The sequence below is a fragment of the Rhineura floridana genome, chromosome 16 (assembly GCF_030035675.1).
Source record: "Rhineura floridana isolate rRhiFlo1 chromosome 16, rRhiFlo1.hap2, whole genome shotgun sequence".
NCBI lineage: Eukaryota > Metazoa > Chordata > Lepidosauria > Squamata > Rhineuridae > Rhineura > Rhineura floridana.
In genome coordinates, this window is record NC_084495.1 from 14,906,316 (window position 1) to 14,919,093 (window position 12,778).

At 39.2% G+C, this 12,778-nt stretch overlaps 1 protein-coding gene across 7 annotated transcripts in view; it reads left to right on the forward strand.

Moving 5' to 3' along the window:
- TENM1 (teneurin transmembrane protein 1) overlaps positions 1–12,778 on the forward strand; it is an 897,331-nt gene that overhangs the window by 670,692 nt on the left and 213,861 nt on the right. For 6 of the 7 annotated variants that reach the window (XM_061598133.1, XM_061598132.1, XM_061598131.1 and 3 more), the window contains 2 exons: positions 3,618–3,710; positions 9,862–10,100. In XM_061598133.1, coding sequence (XP_061454117.1) covers positions 3,618–3,710; positions 9,862–10,100 — 332 coding nt within the window. The remainder of the gene's footprint in view (positions 1–3,617; positions 3,711–9,861; positions 10,101–12,778) is intronic. The other variant, XM_061598134.1, reaches the window with a different exon arrangement.

Below are 12,778 nucleotides of genomic sequence, written 5' to 3' on the forward strand. Positions count from 1 at the left end.
TTTTTTTAGTGTACATTATGAAGAATGTTGCTGTCCTTCATATATTCACAGAGACAGATGGAAAAGGAAATGTTTCACTAAAATTGCAAAGTAAATCATACATATTTAAAGTGACTATCTGAACTATATCTATCTTAATATTAAGGAAGCAACAATGTTGTTGCTTCTTCCCTGCTAAAACAAGATCAGCACATGTTTTGTTTCTGTTATTTGGGCTGATGGCAGGTGTTGCCACCACTCACCATATGCTCAGAGACACAAATTCTTCCAAGCTACATAGGAAGTGGATTGGAGAGTGAAAGACCAACCCAAATTGTGTTTGTATTTTTACAAATGTGTAGGGCAGTACAATATCTCAGAGAGGAGGTCAGGTTTCCTGCTCCCCTGATGCAGGAACTATAGCTGCCCAATTTCCCAGCTTTTGAAAGTTTGATAGAAATATCTGAGGGCTGTAGGTACATTCTGTACAACTGTGGAATAGCCTCCCCCATGAGGTGCGCCTGGCACCGACGCTACTATCTTTTCGGCACCAGGTGAAAACCTTTTTATACTCCCAGGCATTTTAAAGCGTGTTTTAATAGCATTTTCATCATTATTTTGTTTTTTGGACGTTGTTTGGTTCTTTTTATTGTTTGTTTGTTTTGTTTCTTGTTTTATTGTATTATTGTATTCATACATTGCGCTTGTTTTTATCTTTTTGTACACCGCCCAGAGAGCCTCCGGGCTTAGGGCGGTATATAAATTAAATTAAATAAATTAAATAAATAATAAATTCTTAAATTGCAAGGGGTTTTTTTTGCCTATTAGTGAATTTCTCTTCTTACTAGGAAGTAAGAAATGGGATCCTGTGCAAGTTTGCTGAGAATGGATTGATCATTTGCATGCTTATTGAGTTCAATGGGATTTACTCCTCTGTAATATCTGAGGGCTGTAGGTACATTCTGTACAACTGTGGAATAGCCTCCCCGATGAGGTGCGCCTGGCACCGACGCTACTATCTTTTCGGCACCAGGTGAAAACCTTTTTATACTCCCAGGCATTTTAAAGTTTGCTGAGAATGGATTGATCATTTGCATGCTTATTGAGTTCAATGGGATTTACTCCTCTGTAATTCATAGGGTAGCCATAAGTCGGGATCGACTTGAAGGCAGTCCATTTCCATTTTCAGTCATGCTTAGGATAGGTGAAACTGACCATGGAGGAGGAGCAGAGGGAGGGCTGAAGTGGGCAGGGAAGGAGGATGAAGAAAGAGGAGAGGAGAGGAGAGGAAGAAGGGAGGAGGAGGGGAGAGGAGAGGGGAAGGAGGGGAGAAGCAAAAGTTTTTGAGTTTGGAATCATAGGTTTTGTAAGGTTTTGTTTTGAAATGAGCTTATTGGAAGCAGCAGAATGGCATGGGTGTATTTTCAATTTAACATTGTGGAATGTGAAAAAATCTATGCTAGCTATAGTATACAGTCACTCTCATGGCTCTATAATGCATGGATTTCAGAATTTCTGTTAAGTCAAAGAGGCACATTAGTGAGAGTCACTGGGACTAGGTTAGGTCTACGTTTTAGGTTAAGGTTAGTAATTCATAAGTTGTGCAATGTTTTGTTGGCAGACATCTATTTGAAGGGCCATAGCTGAGTGGTAGAACATCTGCTTTGAATGCAGAAGGTCTCAGTTTCAATCCCCAGCATTACTGAGTAGGAGATATATTATCTCCGTCTGAAGCCCTAGAGAGTCTCTGCTAGTTAGTGGAAACAATACTGAACTAGACACATCAATGGTCTGAATCAGTATAAGTCAGTATTGTATGTTTCTATCTTACATCCCTTCCTTACACATGTACTTTTTAAAACAAAGGTGTTCTTTTTAAAACAAAGGGATAGGATGTAGGTGAATCAACTCATCCAAATGTTTTGTGTGTGTACTAGAGATTCTTTTATGCATGTGAAAAGCATTTTATGTGAGATTTTATAAGAAAATAGCCATACCTGCCTGCATAAATGTTTTGGATCATGCCCACTGTGATGTAATAGACAACTCCATGTACTCTGCTTCATGGATTTATTATTGTTTGCTATGTTGTGTTCTACCCTAGATAGAACCCAAATCATTAAAAGAAAGTTGTAATAGATGAATAGCTATTAAAAACCTTTTAGACTGGTTGTATAATTCACAAAGGAGGAGGGAGGGTTGTCTCTGAAAACTGATTACATTTCCTGGAGCTGAGCAACTTTAGCAGAGGGCAAAAGAAAAATAAGCACAATTGAAATGAGTCATGGAGATCGTTGCAGGTTTTGATTATGTTTTTGCAAATGCAAGGGTGCATGTGCGGTTGTACCCATACATGTTAGGGATGGGTGAGGATTTCAATTCAGTTTGCATTTCAAGCCAATAGTATCAAATTTGCACTTTCTGAAATACAGCCATCCTTCAAAATTTGCAATTATTTGAATTTTACAATGCAGTTCGCCAGCCAAACAATGCTTACAAAAAGGCATATATGAGGAGAAGGTGTGCATAAAAATGATACATGCGTGAAAATAACGTGCAAAAATGCATTGTATGATGAGAAATAGCTTGCAAAAATGTGTACATTCATCAAAACTGCCTACAAAAATGTGTTTATTAGGAGAAATTTGCAATGAAATGCTGGAGAATTTTCATGAGGATTTTTTTAAAAAAAATATGGCAAATTGCTGCAGAAATGTGGAGAACTGAATTTAAGATTGTTAAAATGAGAAACTCAGAGAACTGAAATCAACAGATATTTCCATCCCTAATACACACACTATTTTCAAGTGACTTTTGTTCCCTAGTGGGGATGTTATACATGTCAATGTTTATTTAAAAGGGGTCTGCATCAAAATGGGTTTATCTATTCTTTTTCTTTTTTTGGTGGTACTGCTGTCACTTTTACTTGAACGTTCATGGAATGGGTGGGTAATGGTGTGGTGCTGGGTTATAACCTCCATCATTCATTGACCATCCCTAATCTAGCAGCAGAAATTATGTTGCCAATATTTTAAGAAACTTTGAGGTTATATTCTCTTGAATACTTGCACTATACTAAACTGGGGATTTGTAATAGGTTATTACAAGTAGTTAATTGGGAGATGCAATTTAATGATCATCTCAGATTTCTTAAAAAGAATACATATGAAATAATAAATTTTAATTTCTTTACTGTACCTTGAAATCTGTTTTAATAGATATACAGTGAAATTAATTCCAGATTGACATGATTTCTCAAGTTATTATAGGACCATTCTTTTCTTTTTTCTGTTTTTCAAGTGTTTACTGTACATTCAGCAGTGAATCAACATAATTATTGCTAGCTATTGATTCTGATAACCTTAACAGATTTAGTTCAGTATTTTGTTGCTTTTTTTTACTCTTTGGGCTATGCATCTTTGAGCTATGCATCACAAAAAAGCCATCTATTAGTGTTTTAAAATCCAATAGGTCTTCTGTTTAAAAGGGCAATAGGGAATGAAATAGTTTTGCCATTTTTTTATCCATAAACTGTTAAAGCATTTAAAAATGTGATTGGGGGGAAAAAGAAGACCAACAAGAATTTATTATATCCTTTTTCCTTATTCCACATTGTGGTCCTGATCCTGATCCCACAGAAGTCAGTGGGGGATTTGCTGGCCCTCGGCTGTGGAATTGCCTTCCACCAGAAATCAGGAGGACCATGTCTCTTCCCTCGTGCCAAGTGAAATGTAAGACCCTCTTTTTGCAAAAGCCTGCAGCATTTTTGCAACTTTATATAAAGGGCGTAGGGATTCTGCCCATCAGATAAATCATTCAGAACAGAAGGAAAAGTTGTACAGTTTGATAGCAGTGTGTATTGGTATAAAATCTGTTATATGGTCTCAGTGACTGATTTGTGTGATTTAGTAAACAACCTGTAACAAACAGTGGGGATGGGAAAGAAATTTAGGTTGGTTGGCCTTTTAATACAAATCTAGCTATTTCACTCTGCCCAAAACAATACACAAACTGAAATGTGTCTGTCCTTCAAAATTTGCACTTCAGCAAATTTTGTGATGCAGTTTTCTGACCAAAGGAGATGTACAAAAACACTTATTAGGGGAAAGTATGCATAAAAATGCATTTATTAGTAAAAGAAAAAAGTTACAAAAAGGCATTATATTAGGGACAATTGCTTGTAACAAATGTGTATATTAGGAGAAATGCACACTGAAATGCAGACACATTTTAATGAGGACTTTTTAACAAATAATAATAATAATAATATCAAACTGATGTGGAGATGTGGCAAATTTAACTGGGGAAAATGAGGAACCGAAATTGACAGATCTGTTCATCCCTGAACGATAGTGATGGAACTTTTAGGTAGATGAGCCACAATGCTGAAGACTTTCATCTATCCAGCCCTGAAGTCAACATTATTTTTCTATTAACTGCTGTGTGTTTCCTAGTTATTCATTTTTACCAAGGGAGAAACCAATAGAACTGTGTTAAGGACCCCAAAATAGATTCAAGGTTATTTTAGCCTAAATTTTGAACTGTATGTATCCAGTACCCACTGAGTGATTTGGAAGTTTAATGATTCATCCACAAGGGTTCTGAGAAATCCACCAGGTGGTCTAGAGCTAGATGTGGGATCTGGGAATTGTGCAACAGTGAAACTCACAAATATGTGTTTCCCACTGGCTGTTATAGAGACCCTCAGCTATGCAAAGGCTCATTCCCCATTCCGTTGAGAAAACTAAGGAAAGCTACATTGTAAAATGCACATCTGGTCTGATGAACAGCAGCCACTGCTTGATGCCACATTCTAAAAAGTAATGAGCACCTATTTATTTATTTATTTATTTATTTATTATATTTCTATACCGCCCAATAGCCAAAGCTCTCTGGGCGGTTTACAGCATAAAAACATCCAGTATACAATTAAAATCATATATCAAACACATTGAAACAATATAACAAAATAACTAAACATAGTTAAACACATGGACGACGACAGACACAATCCTAAAATGTTAAGTATAAAAACGTATTAAATCAGTTAAAATATTAAGCTGTTTAAGATGTTAATGTTAAAATTACTAAAATTAAGATTGTGAGTGATAGATGTAGGTGTTAAAAGTAGATATTAAAATGTTAAAATGCCTGGGAGAACAAGAAGGTTTTTACCTGGCGCCAAAAGGATAACAATGTTGGCACCAGGCGTACCTCATCAGGGAGAGAATTCCATAATTTGGGGGCCACCACAGAGAAAGCCCATTTCCTTGTTGTCACCTTCCGGGCTTCTCTCTGGGTGGGTCCCCAAAGGAGAGCCTTTGATGTTGAACATAGTGTACGGGAAGGAAATAGAGGTTTAGTAACAATTCCCAGCACCCTTAACAAACTAAAGTTCCCAATGTATAGTGCAAATGGGGTCTTAGCAATGCTAGGGTGTGTATGTTATTATACAGCCATGAGAGTGGGACTATACTGTAGCCAGCATAGATTTTTCACATTCTGCCATGTTAAATTGAAAATACTGCCCATGCCATTGTGCTGTTTCCCATAAACTCAAAACAAATTCTTACAAAACGTATAGTCCTGAACTCAGAGACGCTTGCTTAAAAACCCTTTAAGTTTTCATGGCAATACATGTAATGCTCAGAGAGAATCCAGAGTTCAAAGTCTAAGAGTAAAATATTCCAGACCCCTTTTGGACTTTTTTCTGCCAGTTGTCTTATAATTTGTTGAAATTAATTAAAAATCAGGCAAGTTCACAGAGTACCTGTAATCCTATTAATGACCTTGCCCTATACTCTGACCTTCATATTCTGCAGTTTAAAAGTTAAAAAAATGCATGACTTCAGCAGTTTTATCTCAAGCAATTTTATTCAAAGTAATCATCACATAAATAAATCAGAATTTTGTGAGCATTGTCATATGGTGTAGCAACATCATCCTAACAACTTCATCCTGAGCACTTGTTCATTTGTTTACACTGCCTTTCCTTTCAAGACGGTATATAAAGGAGAAAGTAACTAGCTCGAAGTCACCCAGTGAGGTTCATGGCTGAGTGATGATTTGAACCTGAGTCTTCCAGACCTCAGTCCAGTGCTCTAATCAGTACACTACACTGGCTCAACACACTTATATGGAAATAAGGCATGTTTACTCAGAATTATGTTGTACTGTATTCACAGTGCTTATCCTCAGATGGAATCATATAATCATGTGGTTGGAGGTGACATCAAACGTTCTCTAGCCCGGTGGTTCCCAAACTCCCCCCCCCCGCAGACAACTTGAAAATTGCTGATGGTCTTGGTGGACCTGTTTGTCAATTATAATGCACTGAGCTAGATGCTATATGATCTTAATCATATTGTACTGCTTCTTTTATTACTTATTTATTGTGTGTTTTATTATAATGCATTTTATTGAATTACATTTTGCATCCCATAGAACTGGAAGTGTAATACAATAATGCATTATAAGAAATAAAAGAAGCGCTGGTGAGTACTGTCACACACACACACACAAAAGCATGGCATGTGTGTGATTTTTGGTGGCAGGAACAGCTGAATAAAGCAGATTAAGGCTGCAATCCAATACATGTCTACTCAAAAGTAAACTCCACTGGGTTCAATGGACTTACTCCTAGGTACGTGGTATTGGATTGCAGCCTAAATCCAGAAAGCAAAGGCTTTGGCAAACTTTACTGAATCATAATGAGAAAAGCTGAAGAAAACTGTAGCAGTAAGACTGCTGTAAGTAACAGTTTACAGACAAAATCCGTTTGACTGAACAGTAGAACAGATCAGGTCAGGGGCTTCTAGCAGAATAAAATTATTACTGAGCATACAATGCTAGTCCCATTGTATATAAGGAAACGTAAGGCCTTTTGTGTGCGTGCAGAGTTGTTGTAGCTCTGCACCCCGAGAGACATAGGGACATAGGAAGCTGCTTTCAACGAAGCCAGACCATTGGTCAGTTTTGCTCCATATTGTCTGTACAAGGTGTGAGGAATCTTCGGCCCTCCAGATGTTGCTGAACTACATCTCCCATCAGCCCCAGCAAGCATGTCCAATTGCCAAGGATGATGGGAGTTGTAATTCACCAACATCTGGAGGGCTAAAGGTTCCCCACACCTGGTCTGCATTGACAGGTAGTGGCTCTCTTGGATTTCAGATGGGGGGAGGGGTCTTGCACAGTCGTACCTGGAGATGCCAAAGGTTGGACCTTGGTTCTTTTTTTATGTAAAGCAGATGCTCTATCACTGAGCTACAGTCCTTGCTGTTACTGATTTAAAACTCTTAAGAACAAATCAACCCTTAGCTCCCACACGCCAATAAGCGTCAAGAATATACAGCTGTTACCTGGCGCTAAAAGCATTCACCAATTAACTAGTTATATTGTTTGTGTACAAATGTGTGTGTGTGTATGTGTACACACACACACATTTTAATTGTATACACTTTTTTTCTAGTTATGCAGCCTGCCTGGCATGGTACAATTGTATATGTGAAGCTTTTCCTAGAAAGGAAATTTCACATACTGCTTTTCTTAGGAGGAATGCATAAAATTTACCAACAATGCTGAGCCAGCCATTTTTTGTGGTCCCATCCAACCTTCCTCATTCTATGTACTGGGACAGGTTACTTTAATTCCTCTGTCTTGGGACAGAGCCTAATCATGCCAAGGCTGAGCTCAGATCCACTTGGAAGCAATAGGACTTCTCACTGGTTCAAAGCATCTCTGAAGCTCAGCACAACTTTGTAGATGAGGCCTCACCCTTGGGGGAAAAAACCAATTTCATTTGTGATGTTGCAATGAGATTTTCTGTTTTCCTTAATGCTTTCAAGCCCAGCATAAGGTCAGATACAAGGTCCCCCCATTTCTCAATTTGTGCTGGGACAGCTTAACACCACGTTCTCCAAGTCAAGACCTTGTCAATCTGGAGACTGCATTTATAGGCTCCTTAGTTCAATGCTAAGGTGGCAGCCTGAATGATATGTATGTCTTATACACAAACACAGATTGCATCAGGACATGCCTGGCATGCTCTCAAATCTAAACAAATGGAGAAGAGAAATGGTTGCCAATGGTGCTTGTGAGGTGAGCCAGAGAGCCATCTTCCTGACTTCGGTGCCACTGTTTTTTACCAGTGGGGTGGGAACAAGGTTGGGGCCATGGAGTTGCACTAACAGGAGATTAGCAACAGCATCCCTATCAATACAACCACATGGCCCCTACCTTGCCCCACCCCACCCAAGCAAGCAGTAGCGACACTGGTGTTGGAGCATGGTTCCGCAGCTCAGCTCCAACACACCTGACCCTACCATCATTTGAGGATTTGCCTAGATCAGTGCAGTCTATGTATCAGTGCATATCTACATGGTTAGACATTCAGGATTCCATTATCCCATTATCTATATATCTGTAGCCACATTCACATCGTACATTTATTGCACTATTATTCCAGTTTAGACAGCCATAGCTTCCACCAAAGAATCCTGGTCAAGGTAGTTTGTGAAGGGTGCTGAGAGGTATTAGGAAACCCCTATTCCACTCACACAGCTACAATTCCCAGAGTGATTTAACAGTCAGTCCCTCTTCCAGGGAACTCTAGGAATTGTAGCTCTGTAAGGTTAATAGAGGGTCTCCTAGCAACTCTCAGCACCCTTCACAAACTACCCTGACCAGGATTCTTTGGTGGAAGCCATGACTACTTAAAGTGGAATAAATGTATAGTGTGAATGTGGCCTACATCTGTATCTGTGTATGTATGCATGTGTGGAATGTGTGTGTGAGAGAGACATACATCATTACTACATATATTAATCGCTGTGAAATGCCTTAGAATATATTGTGAAAAATATGTGCATCTAATAAACTTGCCATATGTGCTGCAACTGCTGTGTTCCATACTAAGAGTGCCTTAAGACAATACAAACAAGTGATCTGGCAGCCGATTGTAGAATATGACAAGCAGGCAGCACTTCTGTGTAAAGTTGAAACTCGCTCTGAGAATATGTTTGTTTCCAATCCAAAGGATTAGGATCAGACTGCAACTGTGTTGAACTGAGCTTTGCAAGAACATAAGACAAAATTTCAGATTTGTGGAGCACCTAGTTTTTGCTCCCTTCCTTTTCATACTTGAAAAGTTTAGGAGCATCTGTTTGACAAGTGCTGCTTGCCAAATCCATTTTTTTTAAAAAATATTATTTATTAAATTTTTCTGCTTTTCCTCCCAAAAGAGTCCATTCCCATTTTTTTTCTCCCAGAAATTCATCATTGGGAAATGTTAGCATGGACTGAATGAAAAGCATTCTTTAGATTCTTATCATCAAAGGCCTTATGAGCATTTTTGTATATATCTAGGAATCTTGTGAACTCTTTGGTGCCTTTTGCTATGTTATGGTCAAATAGACTCATCAGCGTCTGCAAAAGGCACACTATGATTAAACAGACTCCAGCTTACGTTTACTGAAAACTGCATATATGAAACTGAAAGGGGCATTTTCTACTGTTCTCCTACGTTCATTTACTTGGAAATGCAGCCAACTGAATGCCGTGGGACTTGCTTCTCAGTAAGCATGTCTACAATTATGCTGCTAATGACAAGCACTTACTCTAGCACAGCCTTGCCCAACCTGGTGTCCTCCAGATGTTGCATAACTCCAGCTCCTATCACCCCTGCCCGTTGGCCATGCTGGCTGGAGCTGACGGGAATTGTCCAACAAATCTGAAGAGCGCCAGGCTGGGGAAAGCTGTTGTAGCGTGCATGTATTTCATACAGGCAAAAAGTTATGTTAAACTACAGTGTGTATTCGTTACTTCTTTCTTGTGCAGACATTAATTTGACTTTTACAACCTGGCTCTCTTGTCTTCTTTCCCTAGGCACTTCCTTTTTAAACATGGATCTGGCTCATCAGCTATCTTCAGTGCTGCCAGTCAGAATTATCCTTTAACTTCCAATACTGTTTACTCGCCACCTCCCAGGCCGCTTCCTAGAAGTACTTTTTCTAGACCAGCTTTCTCTTTTAACAAACCTTACAGATGCTGCAACTGGAAGTGCACTGCCTTGAGCGCGACAGCTATTACAGTCGCACTAGCGTTGTTGCTCGCCTATGTCATTGGTAAGCTTTATGTTTCCTTGCAGTATTCTTATTTCTTTTCAATCCATTTGCGTGAATGAGTAGTCTGGAGAGTGATCGACAGTGCAGTACTTTCTATATCATAGAATTAAGAGAGATGTACTCGCAGGCAAGTATGTATCTTACAGCGTACATCTGCAGGCTCCAGAAACTCTAGGGTTGCACCCTTTTGTGGTTATGGGAAGACTGGGATGCTTACCTCCTTGGTACCTCCTCTACGCACCTTGCATGCTGCTCGTTGGCCTCACAAACAGAGGGGAGCAGATCACCCAAGCATCTGGTAATGTGAATGCAGATGGACGTTGGTTCTCCGTGGTGCAGTTAGGACCAATGTGCCTTTAGATGAGGGATTTCCAATATGATGATGATGATGTGGGTGCCATGGTGCCCTGAAGTCCGCCCCTGGCACCCACAAAGCCTGTGAGCCCCCCCACTCATTACCCCATTGGTCATGATGAGATGGTGAGTGTGAATACCTTTTTCTCCCTTAAAAAGTAAATAGAGCTGAAAGAGGATGTGACACTCCTTCCCACTTCCTCTTTCAGCTGCATGTGCTTTTTAAGACTCAGATGAATTCTCCTTATCCAACTTTTGCACAGATCTTTTCGGAAAGTGGTTTGTGCATGTTTGCTTTCTGTCCATTTTGACTGGGGGACTGATCCAAGGTAAGTGGGTGAGAAGTGACCAGAAGGGGTGGTACCCACAGTATTTGATCAAGAATCCCATGGGTCTAAAAGGGCCAGTGCTCCCAATTTTAGACTCTGAACTGAATGATCTCCAAAGGAGGGTTCCATTCATGACAATGTGTCTTATATCACTTTTTTCACAATGTGATGGGCCGTGTTCTGCTGAGTGGGGGTTGGGACATGTACCCCATGATGTCACCACTGTTGACGTCATCATAGGGATAAGGGAGAAATTCAATTCAGTTTGTGTTTAAAGGTGAACCTACCTAATTTGTACTTTCTGAAACAATACATGAACCAAATGCAGCCATCCTTTAAAATTCACAAAATTCAGATTTTTGCAGTGCAGTTCTCCAGCCAGGTAACATGTACAAAAATGTATATACTGGGGTAAAGTGGGTGCAAAAATGCATATATTTGTGAAAATAACTTACAAAATGTGTTATATTAGACAAAATTACTTTGCATTAGACATGGAAAAATGCATATATTAGGAGACATTTGCACTGAAACCTTGTCAAATTCTCATGAAGACTTTATAATAAAAATCACAAACTGATATGGAAAATGAAGAACTGAACTTAAAATTGGAAAAATGACAAACTGAAACTGACACATTCACGCATCCCTGCCTCATCATAATCCTTCTGCTATGAGAAGGAAGTGATGTGCTAATTTGTGTGGTGGGTCATTGGGAAAATCCAAAGCATGGGTACTGGGGTGGTCACTCCCCCCCTGGATGAAGCAAAATCCTCAGTTTCCCAGCTTTCATTTAAAAAAGAGAGTTGCTTTCTGGCATTTGCAGAACCTGAAATAATGAGGCAAAATGTAGAGGTATTATTCTTCTCCATTTTTTGTGTTTGTATAAGAAACTGGCATGCTCCCCCCTTTCAGTATTTTACTTTGTGTCCCCCCCCCATAAAAAATCATATAGATGCCAGTGAACCAAGTTATAGAGCCTGAAGTAGATTCACAGAAGGAAAAGGCAGACTGGGGTCAAGAGAAGGAGAAATAGGAACATGATTATGGAATTAAAGGAAACGAAAAAGAGTGAAAGAAATTGGTACAAGATAAGCTGTGTCATGGTGGGCAGGAATGAAGGCGCAATCTATTTTAAGTGGATTTATACACTGAATTTGGTGATTCTGACCAGATCAAGTTTTGCCCACATTAGACTGTGTCTTGCATCGAGCACCCATTTATGTCCAATTTGCTTATCCTTTCTTGAGTAGCTTTATTTTTAATAAAGCCTGACTAATTAAATGCAAAATTATACATGAAAAGCATATATTATATGTATAATACCTATAAAAGAATTAAGCTCCATGCAGTACTGCTTTTTCAGCAGCATATATTTGTAAGTATTAATACAAAAGTATTTTTATAGTTATATGCATTCCCTTCCCCTCCCCCCAGAAGGAGCCCAGGGCATCAAAGAAAACATTAAAAACCCTCTAAAACATCAGACTTTAAAATATATTTAAACAAAACATATTTTAAAATACTTTAAAAAGCAATTTCAACACAGATGCAGACTGGGATAAGGTCTCTACTTAAAAGGCTTATTGAAAGAGGAAGGTCTTCGGTAGGTGCCGAAAATATAACAGAGGTGGTGCCTGCCTGATATTTAAGGGGAGAGAATTTCAAAGAATAGACGCCACAACACTAAAGGCCTGCTTCCTATGTTGTGTGGAGCATACCTCCTGATAAGATGGTGTCTGAAGGAGACCCTCACCTGCAGAGCGCAGTGATCAACTGTTTATATAAGGGGTAAGACAATCTTTCAGGTATTTTGGTCCCAAACTGCATAGGGCTTTGTACACTAAAACCAGAACCTTGAACTTGGTCTGGTAGTAATGAATAGCCAATGCAATTCTTTCAGCAGCAGGTAACATGATGGTGATACCCTGCCCCAGTGAGCAGTTGTGCTGCTCTGGGCTCCTACTGGGAGGAAGGGCAGGATATAAATTTAAT